This window comes from Ictidomys tridecemlineatus, chromosome 2 (assembly GCF_052094955.1).
Source record: "Ictidomys tridecemlineatus isolate mIctTri1 chromosome 2, mIctTri1.hap1, whole genome shotgun sequence".
NCBI classification, from domain to species: domain Eukaryota; kingdom Metazoa; phylum Chordata; class Mammalia; order Rodentia; family Sciuridae; genus Ictidomys; species Ictidomys tridecemlineatus.
In genome coordinates this window covers 7,204,807-7,224,169 of record NC_135478.1, presented here as the reverse complement: position 1 = coordinate 7,224,169, position 19,363 = coordinate 7,204,807, and the positions used below count along the sequence as shown (strand labels likewise).

The window sequence follows — 19,363 nt, the reverse complement described above, 5'->3', positions numbered from 1 at the left end:
TGAAAGGGAAAAGTAAAGACCTAAAGGACTGAATCAATGGAAAAGAGTTTATCGCACAGGTTGGTAGACTCAGAGTTTTAAGTATGATTTCCTGTGGACAGCGCTCTAGCTAGGGTATTAATGCATTTGATGAGCATCCTACTCCTGGGCCTCAGGGAACCTGTGTGACAGGCTCTAACCTTAGCCCCGCCTCTAGGCATTTCCAGGGGTCTCCATTGGCAACCAGGTCCCATCTTAGACCCAACCTCTGGAATATTAAAAGCCACGACCCTTGATCTGGTCTCACCTGAGTCCACTCGGCGGGCTAGCCTGGTCCCTCCCCAGCTTCGTCCATGGTTCTGGTTCTTTTCTTACCTACAACCCCAGGGAAAATTAGCACGTTCCGTGTGGCGACGGACTGAGCGGGCCGCTCCACGCCACGCCCAGCTCCCGAAGCTCCGCCCCTTACGCAGTTTGTTTCTCAGAATGGGGAGGGGGGTAGCGGCGGCAGAAGAGCTACCGCGCATGCGCAACGTAGCTCATTGTGTGCCTGTGGCCGCCATGACACTTTACGCTGCAGCCTGTATCTGAGATATATTCTTGCCTCAGTCCGCATCCTATCCTTCCGGGCTGGAACCATCCAGGTATGGGCCGCGGGAGGCGGAAGGCTGGCTTCTGATCTCCTGCAGTCCCGGTGCCCCCTTCAGCCGCGCAGCCCAAAGCCCAGTCGGCTCCGCGGGCGCCGCGCTCGTCCCCGTGACCGCAGCGGGGACTCCGGGCTGCGCCAGCGGCGGGCCCGTCTCGTGCAGGCGGGAGCTGGGGAGCCCTGCGGCCTCTCCCTGCCGAGAGCAGAGGCCTCGCCTGCGTCGGGGTCCGGGTCCGGAGCCTGTGCGGGTCCGCTGGTCTGCACACACCCGGCGTGGGGTGAGCTCGGCCCGCTGCCCCTGGGCCTCGCGCACTGCCCAGCGCGGGTCTGAGAGTCCCCCGGGACCTGGGGCCTGTTTGACACATTGCATTCAGATACACAAGAGGAAGCTGATTTTAAACTACTGTTAACCCGCCTCCTGGGCAAGTGCATTTCATCCTTAATAAAGTGATGCATTTTAGCCTGGCGCGGTGGTGTACGCCTGTAATCCCAGCTACTCGGGGCTGAGGTAGAACTTGATCCCAAGTTCAAGGGCAGCCTGAGCAATATAGGCAGGCCCTATCTCTACACAAAAAATTAGAAGGACCAGGGGTGTACTTCAGTGGTAGAGTGCCCCTGGCTTAAATCCCTAGAACTGCAAAATGCAGGGAGAGAAAAAAAAAAAAAAAAAGCTTGGTCATTTATTTATAGATTCTTTAAATTTTGCACAGAAAATCTGCCAGTTTGAATTTTTTTTCTCCTCAATCTTTGTGTTTTCCATTTTTTTTGTTTCGAATTACTGCACTTGCCAGGACTCCCAGCTGAATGGAGATTAGCATATAATTTTCATTCTTGCCTTGTTCCTGATTTCAGAGAAAATTAATCAGTATTTCACTATTAAATAGAATGTTTGCATTTTTTAACGTATAAAATCTAATCCTTTCTAATGGCCTAAGTTATTATTAGCAATGTACACGGAATAGATGAGTCATTGCTTTGTGTCTAAGGGAATATGTCAAATAACCTTTTTATGAATACTGTGAATTTCATTAATCAGTGATTCAATTTTTGTTTATTTTATTCTTGTGGTGTTGGGATTGAATCCAAGACTCAACGCAAGTAAGGCACGGGTACCACTGAGTCTCAGTGATTCAGTTTTATTCTTTTTTTGTTTTCTTTTTTTAGTGATTCAGTTTTTAAGCATCCGTCATTCCTAGGATGAAATGAACTTTAATTGTGATTTATACTTATTGTTCATTTCTCAACTGTTACCAATGCTTTTGTATTATTTGTACTTTGTCTGTGATCTGGCATACTTTTTAGTTGTACCCTTCTGGTGTTGAAAGTAGGAAATTACCTTCCCTCTACACTGGAATTATGAATTTCCTACTAATTTTGTGAAACTTTCTGTAAAACAATTTGCAACTTCTGTTTCCTTGTGCATGTTTTAAATATGATTCTTTTAATGACTGGATTCAATGAAATTTTCTTCTTCCTCCTCCTCCTCTTCTACCACTACCATCACCACCCACCACCACCACCACCTCCATTACTTCTTCCTTTTCCTCTTTCTCATCTCTTCTAGATTCTACCTCTTGTAGTTCCTGTTACCTCCCAGCAGTCCATTCAAACTCTTAATCCATAAAATGGATTAATCCACTGATGAAGTCAGACCTCTTATAATCCAATCGCTTCCCCCAAGCCCAAACTCTGAACACTGCAGCACTGGAGACCAAGCCTTCAATACAGGACGCTTTGAAAGACATCCCAGATTCAAACCATAACAAATAGGTTGATTCTCTTTCTCAGAAATTAGGTTTTGTGGATCCCATTGGGTGGGTTTGGGATGACAGCAGTGTTCAGGGCTTTGTAGTAATGCCTATTATCCTGTAAAATGGTAAACAAGTAAAAATGTTGGTCAAGGAGTCCCTAGAAGCCTAGTGTTTAAATAAATTAGTGCTTTCTTAGATATGAGTCAGGGTGTATATATTCTTAGGGTTGAAGGCACCACTTGATACATTTTATGCTTTTTGTTATGGGGAAATGGACAGCCAGATGTTCTTAACACTTGAGTTAATTTACTAATAAAATGTTACTATTAACCTCTTTTGTATTATTGACAAGGAGAAGAGTGTTGTTTTGTATCTCTAGGGAAGAAAGGATTGTTCCAGTTTCACACAAGTTCAGTTTGTATTTACTTGGGAGTCATGATATGTGTTTTGAGTTGTCACTGGTAATTGATGTGCTACAATATCCAGGCTCATGAGTATGGGAATTCTCTGGAGGATTGGATTCCCATGTCAGCTTCTGTCTTACCTATAACTTCTCAATGTCTTACTTTTCTTTATGAAGGTGACATGGAGGAAGAAAGAATAAGTGTTGGGTTACAGAAAAGTATGATGCAGGTAAGTAAAAGGTATAATGCTCTAAAAGAATATTTCTATTTTATTTGATATCCTGCTGCTATTTTAGAGCACAGGTTAGCAATCTGCTGCTTCTTTTTTTTTTTGGATCACATGGTAAGTAGTTTAGGTTTTGAAGTTCATAGAATTTCTATTATAAGGAAATTGTCATTTAATACAAAAAATATTCATAGAGGAACATAAGCAAATGTTTTATTGTATTGCAATAAAACTTTACTTACATAAGTATGTGATAGGCTAGAGTAAGTGCATGTGCTATAGTTTGGTGAGCCCAGGCCACAATAGTATAAAACAGAGCCAGTTTTGGGGCTAACTTGAAAGATGTGCAGGCTCTTGGGCCTCTCAGGATTGTGAGGGGGGAAAAAAGGAAAAGTTCCCATTCACTTTCTGTGTTTTCTTTCATTAAATCCTCATCCAGATTTAAACCTGAGTTTGATGTTTTGCTCAATGCCTTAATAGGAATGAAGTAGCAGGTGAAGTTATTCTTGAATAAGGAAGGATTTCTGAATAAGGAATAATATGATACTGTACAATATGTGGTCTTGGTCCCATATCCTGGCGTAGAGTCCCTAAAACCCTTCAAATGTTTCTGGAGTGATAAGAGTAGCTTTGTATGATGACTGGTGACCAGGACAGATAGCCTCAGGATGACTGCTAGTCCAGAAGAACTAAAGTATGCTTGACTCCTCAGCCCTATCCACTAACCTTGAAGTTGAGAGGTACTGAAGGTTAAATTGATTATTTAAATTGCTAATTTAAATCAGTCATGCTTTCTAATAAAGCCTCTGTGAGAACCCAAAAAGAATAAATTTAGGGAGCTTCTGTATAGCTGAATTTGTAAAGGTTCCTGGTACAAGACACCCCAGTTGGCATGGAATTTCTGCAGCTTTTCCTACCCTGCTATGCCATATATATTTCTTTATCTGGATACTTCTCTGTATTTATAACAAACCATAAGCACAATGAAGTGTTTGCTTAGATTCTGTAAGCCATCTCAGCATATTACCCAACTCAAGGAGGGTTCAGTGGGGTCCCTGAGATGTAGCCATTTGGTCAGAAGTATAAATGACAATGTACTAGTTGTTATGCTGCATGAAGTATGGGGAAGTTTTGTGGGACTGAGCCCTCAACCTGTGGGATGAAGCTGTCCATGTAGATAGTGTAAGAATGTTATTGAATAATAGGAAACCTAGCTAGTGTCTGTTGGAGAATTGCTTGATGTGTATGGAAAATTACCCACATACCTAATATCCAGTGTTCTGTGCAGGTTCGAAGGAAAATAACTTTGATTTTTTTTTTTTCTTATTTCATTACCATCAACTGCAAAGAGACTAATGTAGTAGTTTAGAAGTATTTTGGCTTTTAGACAAGATTTGTTCACTCATTAAGTATGTGTGGGTATAAAGGGAAAGAGATCTGCTGACGGAGTTCTGCCATAGACTTGGGAAGACCACAGAATCTTCTGAACCTCCCCTGAATTGATTCTCAGGTCCCCAGTGCTATCAGCCTCACCCATCATCTCGCACACAGTGGAGGAATTGTCCTTTCTGAACAGAATTTGTGGCATCTTTTAGGACTCGGTGACCTTTGAGGATGTGGCTGTGGATTTTACCCAGCAGGAGTGGGCTTTGCTGGATCTTGCTCAGAGGAGACTCTACAGAGATGTGATGCTGGAAACCTTCCAGAACCTGGTCTCACTAGGTAAGATTGGCAGTGTTGGTTCATGTAGTGGTTTAGAGAACAATTTTATCTACTAGTTGACCTTGTTCCAGGATCTGTGCTGAGGAGTGGGAGTACTTGGTAAATAAGACAAACGTGGTCACTAACCACAGGGTGCTTATGATCTGGAGGCTTCTTCATGAAAATGGATATGGGCATATTAAACTTGTTTTTTCTTTTTCCTTTTGTGGTTGAAAGCCTTGAGGCTTATTAAGTGTTGAATGTGTGAGGATTGAGGGGCTTCTCTGGGGCACAGGGAGAGTTTGTGATTTGAGTGAAGAGTCTACTGCTGTGAATGCCCTTTACCCATTGACCACCAGGAGCACACCTGTAAGTTAAACAAGCAGGGTTATTTTGCAGTCATGGGAGAACATACCCATGGGGAGTTGAGGGGCGTCTTAGTAAGAGGGTGTTAGAAAGTATCTATTAGAGAATTTGTGCTTTTTGGATGATTTAAAGATGAGTCTATGGGGTAGATTATATTGGTTTCTTAGGCTCTCTATGAACAAGTACCATAAACTCTTGGGTAAAAAGTATAGAAATTTTTATTCTTTCATGTTTCTGGCATCTGGGAGTTGAAACAAGGTGTCACCAGAGCTATATTCTTTCTAAAGGCTCTAAGGAAAAAGTCCCTCCCTGTCTCTTTCTAGCTTCTGGTGGTTGCTGGCAGTCCATTTTGTTTATAGATGTATCATTCCAGTCTCTGCCTCCACCATTACCTTCCCTGTGTACCTGTTTCTAATCTCTGTCCATATATGGACATCAGTCATTGGATTTAGGGTCCATCTTAATCCAGAATAACCCCATCTTAACTTTAGTATATTGACAAAGACCTTTTTTCCATATAAGGCAACATTCTGAGTATGGGTGAACATTTTCAAAATAGGCTTTAAAAAAATATATGTGTGTATGTACATTTGTACATATTCACGTATGTATGTATGTATGTGTGTGTATTTTTATATGGTACTGAGAATTTAACCTAGGGGCTCTCTTCCACTGAGCTAAATCCCCAGCTCTTTTTTATTTTGAGAAAAGGTCTTGCTAAGTTGCCCAAATTGGCTTCAAATTTGGGATCTTCCTTCCTCAGCCTCCTGAATAGCTGGAGGTATAGGTGTGCACCACCATGCCCCAGAGTAACAGGCTTTAATTTTTAGAGCATTTTCAGTATCAAAGCAAAATTAAGTGCAAGGTAGAGAGATTTCTAACAACTACTATCCTCACAACACAGACAGCCTTTTTCACTATGAACATCTTCCACCAGAATGGTCCATGTTTAATTTACAAATGATGAATGTACATTGACACATCTTCATCATTAACTAGAATCCATAGCCTATATTAAGGTTCATTTGTGGTGTTGTACATTGTATGGCTTTGGGCAAATGTACAATGACATGTACCATCATAGTAATATATAGAGTAGTATTATTCCCCTAAAAATTTTCTGTGCTCTCACTTTTTAATCCCTTACTCTCTCTTAACTCTTTGGCAGCCATTGTTCATTATATCATCTGTATATTTTTTATCTTTTTTTGGAATGTCATAAAATTGGAATTTATATAGTATGTAGCTTGTTGAGATTGGCCTATTTCACTCGGTAATGTGCATTTAAGTTTCGTTCATATCTTTTTATGATTTTCCTTTTACTGTTGAATAACATTATGTAGTATAGATGTGCCACAGTTTATTTATCATCCCGTTTACTAAAAGGCATCTAGGATGCTTTCAGGTTTTGACAAGTATGAAGTATGCTCTTGTAAACATGTGTAGCCTTTTGTGTGCAGTTTTGACTCCTTGGATGAATGCCAAGGGACACAATTTAATTGCTGGATCATATGGTAAGAGTTTTTTTTTTTTAATATTTAGTTTTTAGATTGAGACAATATCTTTATTTATTTATTTTTATTTGGTTCTGAGGATTGAACTCAGCGCCTCACCTGTGCTAGGCGAGCACTAGCTCCAGCCCTATGGTAAGGTATTTTTAATTTTATAGGAAACCACATATTGTCTTCCTAAGTAGCTATACCATTTTGCATTCCTGTCAAGAATTAATGAGAGTTCCAGTTTCTCTACATTTTTGCCAATATTCAGCATTGTCAATTTTCTGGAATTTGGCTTGTCAAAAAGGCCTGTAGAGGTGTGTCACTGTTTTGTTTTTCCTGGGTGATTTTAGGATGTGGAGCGTACTTTTACTTTTTTTACTTGCCATTTGTCTGTATTTGTTTAAGTGTTTGTTTAGGTCTTTGGCTATATTTTTATGGAATTTTTTTTTGTTCTCTTATTACTGATCTTTAAGAATTCTTTGTATAACGCAGCAAAAGAAATGTATAAGAGACAGCCTTCAGGATGAGAGAAAATCTTTTCCACCTACTTATCTGACAGGGGATTAACATCCAGAATATATAAGGAACAAAAAAATTCAACAACAGAACAAAACAAACAAACAAAAAAATCCAAAGCAAACAAAAACCAAATAATCCAGTCAAGAAATGGGCAAAGGGACTAAACAGATTTTTCAAAAGAAGAAATGTGGGCTGGGATTGTGGTTCAGCAGTAGAGAGCTCACCTAGCAAGTGCAAGGCCCTGGTTTCGATCCTCAGCACCACATAAAAATAAATAAATAAAATAAATATATTAAAAAAAAGATTATTTGTTAAAAAAAAAGAAGAAATGCAAATTGTTGATTGATTGTATTTCTTCTTCTGTGAAGTGTCTATTCAGTTCCTTAGCCCATTTATTGATTGGGTTATTTGTTATTTGGTGTCAAGTTTTTTAGTTCTTTATATATTATAGAGATTAATGCTTTGTTGGAGTTGCATGTGGTAAAGATTTTCTCCCAATCTGTAGGCTCTCTACGTTATTAATTGTTTCCTTTGAGAGAAGAAGCTTTTTAATTTGAATCCATCCCATTCATTGATTATTTTGACTTTGCTTCTTGCATTTTAGGAGTCTTGTTAAGGAAGTTTGATCCTAATCCATTGTGATGAATATTTGGGCCTATTTTTTTCTTCTATTAGCCATAGGGTCTCTGTTCTAGTGCCTAAGTTTTTTATCTACTTTGAGTTGATTTTTGCGCAGGGTGAGAGATAGAGGTTTAATTTCATTTTCTACATATGGATTTCTAGTGTTGCTGTACCCTTTGTTGAATAGGCTATCTTTTCTCCAGTGATTGTTTTTGGCATTCTTGTCTAGTAGGAGATAACTGTATTTATGTGGGTTTGTCTCTGTGTCCTCTATTCTGTATCATTGGTCTACAAGTCCATTTTGGTGCCAATACCCTGCTGTTTTTTGTTACTATAGCTGTGTAGTATAGTTTAAGATCTGCTATTGTGATGCCTCCTGCTTCACTTTTCTTGCTAATGATTGCTTTAGCTATTCTGGATCTCTTATTTTTCGAAATAAATTTCATGAATGCTTTTTCTATTTCTATGAAGAATGTCATTGGGATTTTAATAGGAATTTCACTGAATCTGAATAATTCTTTTGGTAGTAAAGCCATTTTGACAATATTAATTCTGCCTGTCTAGGAGCATGGGAGATCTTTTCATCTGCTGAACTTTTCTTCAGTTTCTTTCTTTAGTGTTCTATGGTTTTCATGGTAGAGGTCTTTTTGTTAGATTGATTCCCAGTTTTTTTTTTTTTTGGGGGGGGGGTGCTATTGTGAATAGGTTAATTTTCCTAATTTCTCTTTCAGTGGATTTATTGATGATGTATAGGAATGTGTTTGACTTATGGGTGTTGATTTTATATCCTGCTGCTTTGCTGAATTCACTTATTCTAGAATTTTTCTAGTAAATTTCTTTGAACTTCTAGATATAGAATCATGTCATCAACAAATAGTGACAGTTCTTCTATATCTATTTGTATTTCTTTAATTTCTTTCTTTTATCTAATTGCTCTGGGTAGAGTTTCAAGGATGATGTTGAATAGAAGTGGTGAAAGAGGACATCCTTGTCTTGTTCCAGTTTTTAGTGGGAATGCTTTTAATTTTTCTCCATTTTGAATGATGCTGGTCTTGGGTTTAGCATATATAGCTTTTTGAGCATGAAAATGTGCTGTATTTTGTCAAATGCTTTTTCTGCATCTATTGAGATGACCATATGATTCTTGTTTTTAAGTATATTAATATAATGAATTACATTTATTGATTTCTCTATATGGAACAAACCTTGCATCTCTCGGATGAATCCCATTTGATCGTGGTGCACTATCTTTTAAATATGTTTTTGTATGTGATTTGCCAGAATTTTATTGAGAACTTTTGCATCTATGTTCATCAGGGATATTGGTCTCAAGTTTTCTTTCTGTGATGTGGCTTTGTCTGGTTTTGGTATCAGGGTGATATTGGCCTCATAGAATGAGTTTGGAAAGGTTCCCTCCTTATTTATTTCATGGAATACTTTGAAGAGTATTAGTATTCATTCTTCTTTGAAAGTCTTGTAGAACTCAGTTGAGAGTCCATCTGGTCTGGGCTTTTCTTGGTTAGTAGGCTTTTGATGGTGTTTTCTATTTTATTACTTGAAATTGATCTATTTAAAGCATGTATGACCTCATCATTCAGTTTGGGTAGGTCACATATCTTTAGAAATTTGTTGATATCTTTAATATCTTCTATTTTATTAGAGTATAAATTTTCAAAATAGTTTCTAATTATCTTCTTATTTCAGATGTGTCCATTGTGATATTTCCTTCTTCATCTTGTACTTTAGTAATTTGGAGTTTTCTCTTTGGTAACATGGCCAGGGGTTTATCTATTGTATTTATTTTTTCAAAGAACCAACTTTATGTTTTGTCAGTTTTTCCAATTGTTTCAATTTCATTAATTGCAGCTCTGATTTTAATTATTTCCTGTCTTCTACTGCTTTTGGTGTTCTTTTGTTTTTTCTTTTCTTAGGGCTTTGAGATGTAGTGTTAGGTAATTTATTTATTGACTTTTTATTTTTTAATGAATGCACTCGATGCAATAAACTTTCCTCTGAGTACTGTCTTCATAGTGTTACAGAGATTTTGATATGATTATCAGTGTTCTCATTTACCTCTAAGAATTTTTTATTTCATTCTTGATTTCTTCTACTATACATCATCATTCAATTGTGTATTATTTAGTCTCCATTTGTTACTTCTATTTTTATTTTATTGTTGATTTCTAATTTCATTCCATGTGGTCTCATAGAATGCAAGATATTATCTCTGTTTTTTTTTTTTGTATTTACTAAGATTTGCTTTGTAGCATAAGCTATAGTCTGTTTTAGAGAAGGAGCCATATGCTGCTGAGAAGAAAGTATATTTGCTCGTTGATGGATGAAATATTCTATATATGTCTGTTAAGTCTAAATTATTGATTGTGTTATTTATTTCTATAGTTTCCTTATTTAGTTTTTGTTTTGGAAGATCTGTCCCATAGTGAGAGAGGTATGTTAAGGTCACCCAGTATTACTGTATTGTGGTCTATTTGACTCTTGAAATTGAGAAGCATTTGTTTGATGTACATAGATGCTCCATTGTTTGGGGCATGAATATTTGTAATTGTTGTATCCTTCTTATATATACTTTCCTTAAGAGGTATGAAATGTCCTCTTAAGGGAAGTATATATAATCTCTTCTGATTAACTTTGGTTTGAAGTCTACTTATCTGAGATGAGAATGGAAACCTCTGCTTGTTTATACAATCCATTTGAGTGATAAGTGATACATCCTTTCACCTTCCGCCTGTGGATGTCTTTGCTCATGAGGTGAGTCTCTTGAAGACAGCATATTGTTGGATCTTGCTATTTAATAAAATCTGCCACTCTATGATAGACGAGTTTAGGCCATTAACATTGAAGGTTATTATTGTTACATGATTTTTGTATTCCCTATCATTTTGATTTTTTTCTCGTTTTTCATTTGTCTTAGTTTAGTTTCTCACTTGGTTGAGGGTTGTTTTAGTGTAGATCCTCCCTTTGCTGGTTTGCACTTTTTTTTTTTTTCCCACTTCATCCTCATGGAATATTTTGTTGAGAATGTGCTGTAATATAGACTTTCTAAGTGTGAATTCTTTTAATTTTTGTTTATTATGGAAGTTTTAATTTCATCTTCAAATCTGAAACTTAATTTTGCTGGATATAAAACTATTGGTTGGCATCCATTTTCTTTAATGGCTTGAAATATATTATTCCAGGACCTCCTAGCTTTGAGGTTCTGGGCTGAAAAATCAGTTGAGATCTGAATTGGTTTCCCTCTATTTGTAATTTGAGTTTTTTCTCTCATACCTTTAAGGTTTTATCTTTATTCTCTGTGTTAGTCATTCTAGTATAATGTGTCTTGGTGTGGGTCTGCTGTAATTTTGTACATTTGGGGGTCCTACAAGCCTCTTGTATTTGATTTTTCTGTTCCATTCTTTAGATTGAGGAAATTTTTTACTATTATATCATTTAAAAATTATGCATTCCTTTGGTTTGTATCTCTGATCCGTTATCTATTCCAATAACTCTTAAATCTGATCTTTTCATGTTATCCATAATTCTTGGATGTTCTGTTCATAGTTTCTTACCATCTTCTCTTCATGGGCAACTCTACTTTTAAGATTATGTATTTTTTCTTTATTGTCTGAGGTTCTGTCTTCCAAGTAATCTACTCTGTTGGTGATGCTTTTTATTGAATTTATAATTTGGTTTACTGATTCCTTCATTTTAAGGATTTCTGCTTGTTTTTTTTTGTTTTGTTTTGTTTTTCATGATCTCTAACTCTTTATTGAAGTAGTCTTTCATTTCCTATATGTTCTTTGATTTCACTCCTCATACTGCCCTTTATTTCACATATCAATTTAACTATATGCAATCTGAACTCCTTCTTGGAAATTTTTTTTACTGTGTTATCAGCGGCTTCTGTTGTTGAAGCATCTTGGTTTGTTTGGGGCTTTTTATTTCCTTGTTTTTTCATGTTGTTAGTGTGTTTTCCCATCTAGAAGTATGGATCTAAGGCAGCATAAAATCTACCCTGTAGACTTATAGTGTCTAGGTGTGTGAAGGTTTCCAGAGCCTCACATTTAATGGTGAGACCAATATCAATATTACTCAGTATATAATATGTAGCCTTAAACCTAATAGCTCCCACTAAGGCAACTACTGCTTTCTCGCATTGAACCAAAATCTTATTCACAGATTTGAAGACAAATCCACAGACAACAGAAGGCAAGAATGAAGGTTTACTAGTTATATAAGTGAAAAGAAAAGAAGCAGAACTCTCAGGGGCTGAGAGCAGAACCTGAGAGTAGGTTTCCACTTAAGTGTACTAGTCTAGGGACTTAAATAGCTACTGGATGAGGCATTCATCAATATCTGTGCTAATCAGGTCTTGGGAAGATACTAAAGGTGTTGGTCAGTATCTATGCTAATCATGTCTCATAAAAGTGCAAATACTATTGGTCAACACCTATGCTAAACAAGTATTGGAAAAGTGCCAAGGCTCATGCTTTGGTCTGTGACATTCTGATTAGTTAGGCCTCGAGTCTGTAGTCTTCACTCAGGTTGGCTCTATCTCCTTTTTCCTGCCACTATAAAGTTGGCTATAATGTTTGGAATGTTTTCTATAGGTTAGTTTTGTGAAATAGCCTCTTTATTTAAAGTCTCTCTCTCTCTCTCTCTCTCTCTCTCTCTCTCTCTCTCTTTTAATTTTTGGTGTGGGGGAGTGCATTTTCTTAACTGTCTGCCTGTTTTTCTATCTATCCTATCTTATTCATAATTACTTTTGTACTGGATTGATTTGGACATAAGCACAAAAAAATACATGTTTAATACAGATGTAATTTTTTCCTATTTTATTTTCTATCGATGGTTGCTTGAATTCACAGATAAAGAGGGCCAACTTTACTTATGTAGATCTGTGTCTGTGCTCTCTACTCTGTTTCATTGATATATTTGGACATGACTTTGGTGAAACTCTGTTCAATCTGATAAAATAAAGGTATTGTGTCCAACTACAACTAAAAAAATATTTAAAAAAAATAAAAAATATTCTGGCTGTGTCAAATTAGCTTATAATAATATTGAGGTTCCACTGTGAATGTAGGTCAATCTTTCTTTTTTTTTTTATAATTTTTTACACCTTTATTTTATTTATTTATTTTTATGTGGTGCTGAGGATCAATCTCAGCACCTTGCACATGCTAGGCAAGTGCTCTACCACTGAACTACAATCCCAGCCCAGATCAATCTTTTTTTCTTTGTCTTTTTTTGTGCTGGGAATTGAACACCTAGGGGCACTTTACCACTAGCTACATACCCAATTCTTTAAAATTTTGTTTTTCTTTGCTTTGAAACAGGATCTTGCTGAGTTGCTGAGGTTGGCCTTCATGATCCTCCAGCCTCCCAGTCCCACCCTGGGATTATAGGCTTGTGTCACCATGTCTGATTCAGATCAGTTCTTCACATTAGAGGCTGCCTTTCCCCCACATCTCAGCTTTTTCTTTTACCTTCTCTATTTTTCTTTTCTTTCTTTCTTCCTTCCTCTCCCTCCCTCCTTTGCCTTTTTTTTTTTCTTCAATGGATTTGACATTTTGTTTCAGTTAAACTCATCCTTCTCTGTCTTTAGAGTATTAGAAGACCAAAGTTTGACCCAATCTTATGGAAAGACATTTGTGATTCTTCATTGCTTTTCCTCATGATATTCCTTTCCTCCTGTGCAGGGTACCCACTACTCACACCCAATCTGATCTCCCAGTGGGAACAAGAGGAGGAACTGCAGACAGTGAAGACAGAACTTTTCCAGGGCATCTGTATGGAGCAGCACCAGGAAGGCAAGAATCCCTGGGAGAAACTGGCCTGGGAGTAGACATAAATAAAATAGAAATAAAGCAAAAGTTTTTTTTTGTCTGAGGAGGCTCATTACCCACAGATGCCTCAGAGGACTGTTTTGACTGTTTATCTGTCTCTCATACTTTCCTTGATCTTGGCAAAGATCTCCATATTTGCTTTTTTAAAGTTTATTTTGGTATGTGTATTTTATCCTTTCTGTTTTCCTCTCCTAATAATTTTTTAAAAATTATTAATGAAAAATTTTAATATATTTTCTATACTAATATGAAATATCAAGTTAACAGAAAAATTTTAACATAACCTTTCTTTTTAAAAAAATTATTTATGTATTTGTTCTAATTTGTTATACATGATAGCAGAATTCATTTTGATTCATATGGAGCACAATTTTTCATGTCTCTGGTCCCAGTCATTTCTACTGGTCGTGTTACCATCACTGTCATTCTTCATAGAACTATTTTTTATTTTTCAGCACTGAGGAACCCAGGAGTGCTTTACCACTGAGCTATATCCCATACCCTTTTTAATTCTGAGACTGGGTCTAAGTTGTTGAGGCTGTCCTTGAACTTGTGAACCTCCTATCTCAGCCACCCAGATAGCTCAGATTACAAGCATGTGTTACCATACTATGGTAATGTTACCATACTATGGTTTCATGGAAATATTTTTTAGTGAACTGTTTTACTTTTGACCCTTGTGCCTATTAATAATGAAGTCCTGAAACAGCTGCACTGCTCAAAGTCCTTTGCTCATAGGTAACTTTATTTTGTTTTATTTTTTCATTTCAGGTTTTGAGTCTCTACTTAATACTAAGGAATTAGTTGCTCTTCAAGATAACAATGGAGAAAAAATATCCAATGAACAGAAAATAGTGAGAATCAAAAGAAATGGTTCCTGCTCCTCTATTTTACATGAAAACCAGGACACCCATCATGTGGATGATTGGAACAAAAGCCATGAGAAAGGACTAAGGTGAGTGCCCTTCATATAAGAGAAGGTAGTGCATCAGGAAACAATTTTGAGATTTAAGAAACATATTTTGGGGTTGGGGTTTTGGCTCAGTGGCAGGCAGAGTGCTTGCTTCCCATATGTGAGGACTGGGTTCAATCCTCAGCATCACATAAAAATGAATAAATGAAATAAAGTTATTGCATCCATCTATAACTGAAAAATATTTTTTAAAAAGAAACATATTTTCAACATAAACCTAGGTCAAAAATTTTGCTTTCATAAGAATGAAATCATGGCATTTGCCCGTAAATGGATGAAGCTGGTGTAAAGAACCAAAGGCCAAGTGTTTTCTCTGATAGGTGGATGCTAATTCACAATGTGTGTGTGTGGGGGGATTGGGAAGAATAGAGGTACTTTGAATTAGAGGGGAGTTAGGGGAAGGGAGGGGGGTGTGGGCATAATAGTAGAATGAATTGGACATTATTATCCTGTGTGCATATATGGTTATATGACTAGTGTAACTCTACATCCTGTATAACCAGAACAATAAGAAATTATACTCCATTTATGTATGATGTATCAAAATGCATTCTGCTATCATGTATAACTAATGGAATACATGCAAATAAAAAATAAATTTAAAAAAAGAAAATTATTCAAATTCAAAATTAAAAAAAATTGTACTTTCACAAAGAATTTTGTCTAGATAGTTTTTTCTACAAATGATACTGAGATATTGAAAGTTTGACACATAGATTGGTTTGATAGATTTATCAGAAAAATCATTTAAGTCCAAAGCTGAGTGACAATGTTGGCTGTGGAAGAGCCTTCTTGAGAAATTTTAGCTTATAAGTTGATGGGGCAGAAAGCATACATATTTACTGAAGATGGTAAATTTTATTACTAATAATCTGTCTTTTATTTTTAAAAGTCATGTGGTAGAGAACATCTGTGAATACAATGAAGAAAATGAATGTGGACAAATTTCAAATCTTATGCTCCAGAGAACTACTGAAGTCAAATCCTTTGAATGCTATGAGTCCTTCCTGTTTCATTCATCACTTAAGAATCACACCAGATCTCATGCTGGAAACAAACCCTATCAGTGTAAGGAATGTGGGAAAGCCTTCCATTTTCTTTCTTGTTTTAAGAAGCATATGAAAACTCCTACTGAAGAAAAACCATATGAATGTAAGGAATGTATAAAGGCCTTCAGTTGTTCCTCCATGTTCAGAGCACATATGAAAATTCATAGTGAAAAGGCAAAGTATGAATGTAAGGAATGTGGGAAAACTTTCAGTAGTTCTTTCCACCTCACAGAACACAAAAGAATTCACAGTGGAGATAAGCCCTATGAATGTAAGGAATGTGGGAAGGCCTTTAGTTGTTCCTCATCACTCTCCAAACACAAAAGAATTCATAGTGGAGATAAGCCATATGAATGTAAGGAATGTGGGAAGGCCTTTAGCTATTCCTCTCATCTTATAAGACATATAAGAATTCACACAGGAGAGAAGCCTTATGAATGTAAAGAGTGTGGGAAGGCCTTCAGTGAATCCTCAAATCTTAATGTACATGTGAGGAAACACACCAGAGAGGAACCCTATAAATGTAAGGAATGTGGGAAGGCCTTCAGTTGTCCCTCATCCTTGAAAGCACATGTGAGAGATCACAATGGTAAGATGCAATATGAATGTAAGGAGTGTGGGAAGGCCTTTAGTCGTTCCTCATCCCTCACTGAACACCTAAGAACTCACAGTGGAGAAAAGCCTTATATGTGTGAGGAATGTGGGAAAGCCTTCATTAGTTCTTCCTATCTTACAGTACATAGAAGAACTCACACTGGAGAGAAACCTTATGAATGTAAGGAATGTGGGAAAGCCTTCATAAGTTCTTCATATCTTACAGTACATACAAGAACTCACACTGGAGAGAAACCTTATAAATGTAAAAAATGTGGGAAAGCCTTTATTTGTTTCTCAGCTCTTAGTCTTCACATGAGAACCCACACTGAGAGAAAACCCTATGAATGTAAGGAATGTGGGAAGGCATTTCGACAATCTTCATACCTTACTATACATGCAAGAATGCACACTGGAGAAAAACCCTTTGAATGTCTGCAGTGTGGAAGAGCTTTCAGTTCTCCCTCATCCTTTGGGAGACATGTGAGAAGCCATACTGGAGAGAAACATATGAATGTAAGGAATGTGGGAAAGCCTTTATTTGTCCATCCTACTTTCAAAGCCATGTGAAAATTCACACAAGGGACAATATATAAATGTAAGGAGTAAGGGAATCTCTGAAGACTTTTTCTGAACTAATGCAATATGTGAAGTCTCATTTTGTGAAGTTTCATACTGTAGAGACACTATAAATGTGAGAAAGTAGGAGATTATCACTCATTCTTTTGAAGAATTGAGGACAACTGAGTGAAACCCTGTGTTTGTAAGCTGTATGGTAAATCCTTTTGATTTTGAACATAACTTGTGCCGCAGTCTGGCTGGGCTGTGCAAAGTAGCTGGGGGGCGACAAGCAACTTGTGAAAGTTGAAACAGCGGGAGCCTCTTTATTCAGAACAGCAGAGTTATATATACCCAACTAAATACAGACAGCTTATCTCAATTAACATCTTCCAATTACAGCAATCAGTCATTAAGAAATCCTCATCATCTTAATAATTAGACACAGCTTAACTCAATTAACATCATCTAGCTACAGCAGTCAGTCATTCAGGAATCCTCATCATCTTAATAGGTTGCTGGTGTTACATGTCAAACCACTCCTGCTGGCAAAGTGCCAGGCGCCATCTTGACTTGGCTGTGGCTCTCAACACTTGTATAAGAAAATTCAAAATTTGAGCTAGAAGAGATCAGTGCCTCATTAAAGTGGACTTCTAGAGGGTTATTGATTTCCAGTGTTTTCTAATAGGAAGATTTAAGGTTATATGTTTCTTTTATCAGCTTTTATGACATACTTTTGAGTATGAGGTGTTTCTTTAGCTGAGATGTAAATGTTATTTCCATTACAAAGTCTTTTGGACTCTTGGGAGGTTGTGTGTGTACATGTGTGTCTGCTTCTCCTCTGAGACAGGGTCTGGCTATGTTGTCCAGGCCTGTAACTCCTGGACTTCTGCCTTAGCCTCCTAAGTTTGGGAGGGTAGGCATATATCATTGAGTCTGGCTCAAGTGTATTTTTTTTTTTTTTTGCAGTCAGGAAAATGGTGTTTTTTTTTTTTTTTTTAATTGTTGTTTCAGTTTGAACTCACAGCATGTGCACCTTCTTCTTCTTCGTCTTCGTCTTTGCCTTTGTCTTCTTCTTCCTCTGGATACTGAAAGTTGCCTACCCAATAATTCCTCCCTTCCCTTTAAACTAAGGGTACCAACTGTTTTTGAGAATATCAGTGTTTATTATCAAAAGCTTTTCATGTGTAATAAAAAGTTTTAGTAGAAATTAATTAGTACAAAGGCCTTGAAAGATTATAGTCTCATCTGATTGCTGTTTTGTGTTTTATTCTTTATGTTTGTTCATGATTGGAATCTTTGTTAATTTAATTTTTTTAAGTTGTTGATGGATCTTTATTTTATTTATTTATATGTGGTGCTGAGAATCGAACCCAGTGTCTCATACACGCTAGGTAAGCACTTGACTACTGAGCTACAACCCCAGCCCTCATGGCTGGAATTTTGATCTAATGTTTTAAGTTAATAAAGTGTGTTATATTAATTTGGATATAGCTGAGGACTACATTTTCCTTAATCACTTCTAATCCTAGGTAATAGTTTTCTAAAATAACTTTGCAAGAAGTTTGAAAGGCTTTAGGGAAGGAGCTACAATTGCCTGCTTATTAGGACCATGATATAGGTAGACAGATGAGTGGGGACCTGGTGGGCCCCAGTTTTCACCTCATTTTTCTGAGTATTGAAGGCCCTGATCCATACTTGCTCAAAACTGAAGGTTAAGTGCTTGACCTCAGTCTCCTCAGGGGCTGCACCTCCACAAACGTCTCCATTAACTCCTGTATCCTGGCCAAACACAACTTAGATTTCTCTGGCAAGCTCTGGTGTTGCCATTTTGGCATTTTTGCTTCTCATTGCACTTCCTCTGGCACTTTCACTGCCCTGTTAGAGTTGACCAGTTTGCAGAAGGATTGTCATCATGCTCACAGTCCAGTCCCATCCTTCACTCTGCTTATGGGATTGATGTCTATACAAGCCTACCGTGGTCCCCAAAGTGAGTAGAGCTGTGGTTAATGAAGTTACCTTACTGTAATTGAGGCAAGCCTCAGATAGGCGTCATCCTATTTTGGTAGAGGAATATTTATATTTGATACCTTCAGACAGGGAAGATTTTACTGCCTTCATGTGAGAAGAGGAATGCTATGAGCTGTTTCTGATACATTTTGCTACCCCTCCCCTTTTTTAAAACATTTTATTTTAAAGGGTGGTGTTGTGGCTCAGTGGTAGAGCATTTGCCTAGCATGTATGAGGCACTGTGTTTGAATAAAACAAAGGTCTATTAACAACTAAAAATATTTTAGAAAATTATATTTTATCTCTTAAAAGCATAACTATACCATTTCCCTTAATCACTTTTTACTGTTTATCAAGGTATACATACACTAATGTGCAAGCTGTGTACAGCTTGATGTAATTTCACAAAGATGTATACATCCTGGTGGACACATTTCCAGGATTCCAGGAAGTTTTCTCAATAATCACTCCACAGAGGAAATTGGATTTTGACTCTTATTATGCTTGATTTGGTGTGCTTTTTCTCACTTTTCAAGTATATGTTAAAACTACAACATGTACTGTGACATGTTAGACTTTGCCTCACCCCAGAAAACCAATAAAGGTTTCCACATCTTG

The 19,363-nt window shown here is 37.1% G+C and overlaps 1 protein-coding gene and 1 long non-coding RNA gene across 3 annotated transcripts in view; one reads left to right on the top strand and one right to left on the bottom strand.

Moving 5' to 3' along the window:
- LOC120891622 (uncharacterized) overlaps positions 1–1,253 on the bottom strand; it is an 18,739-nt gene extending 17,486 nt beyond the window's left edge. The window contains exon 1 of one of the 2 annotated variants that reach the window (XR_013428957.1): positions 287–1,253. This is a non-coding gene — a long non-coding RNA (uncharacterized LOC120891622). The remainder of the gene's footprint in view (positions 1–286) is intronic. The other variant, XR_013428961.1, reaches the window with a different exon arrangement.
- Positions 488–19,363, top strand: LOC110597264 (uncharacterized). Its single transcript, XM_078028959.1, has 6 exons — positions 488–623; positions 2,957–3,009; positions 4,602–4,728; positions 13,415–13,525; positions 14,333–14,516; positions 15,427–19,363. Exons 2-6 carry the CDS (start codon positions 2,962–2,964, stop codon positions 16,745–16,747), a joined length of 1,791 nt encoding a protein of 596 aa, XP_077885085.1. The 5' UTR covers positions 488–623; positions 2,957–2,961; the 3' UTR covers positions 16,748–19,363.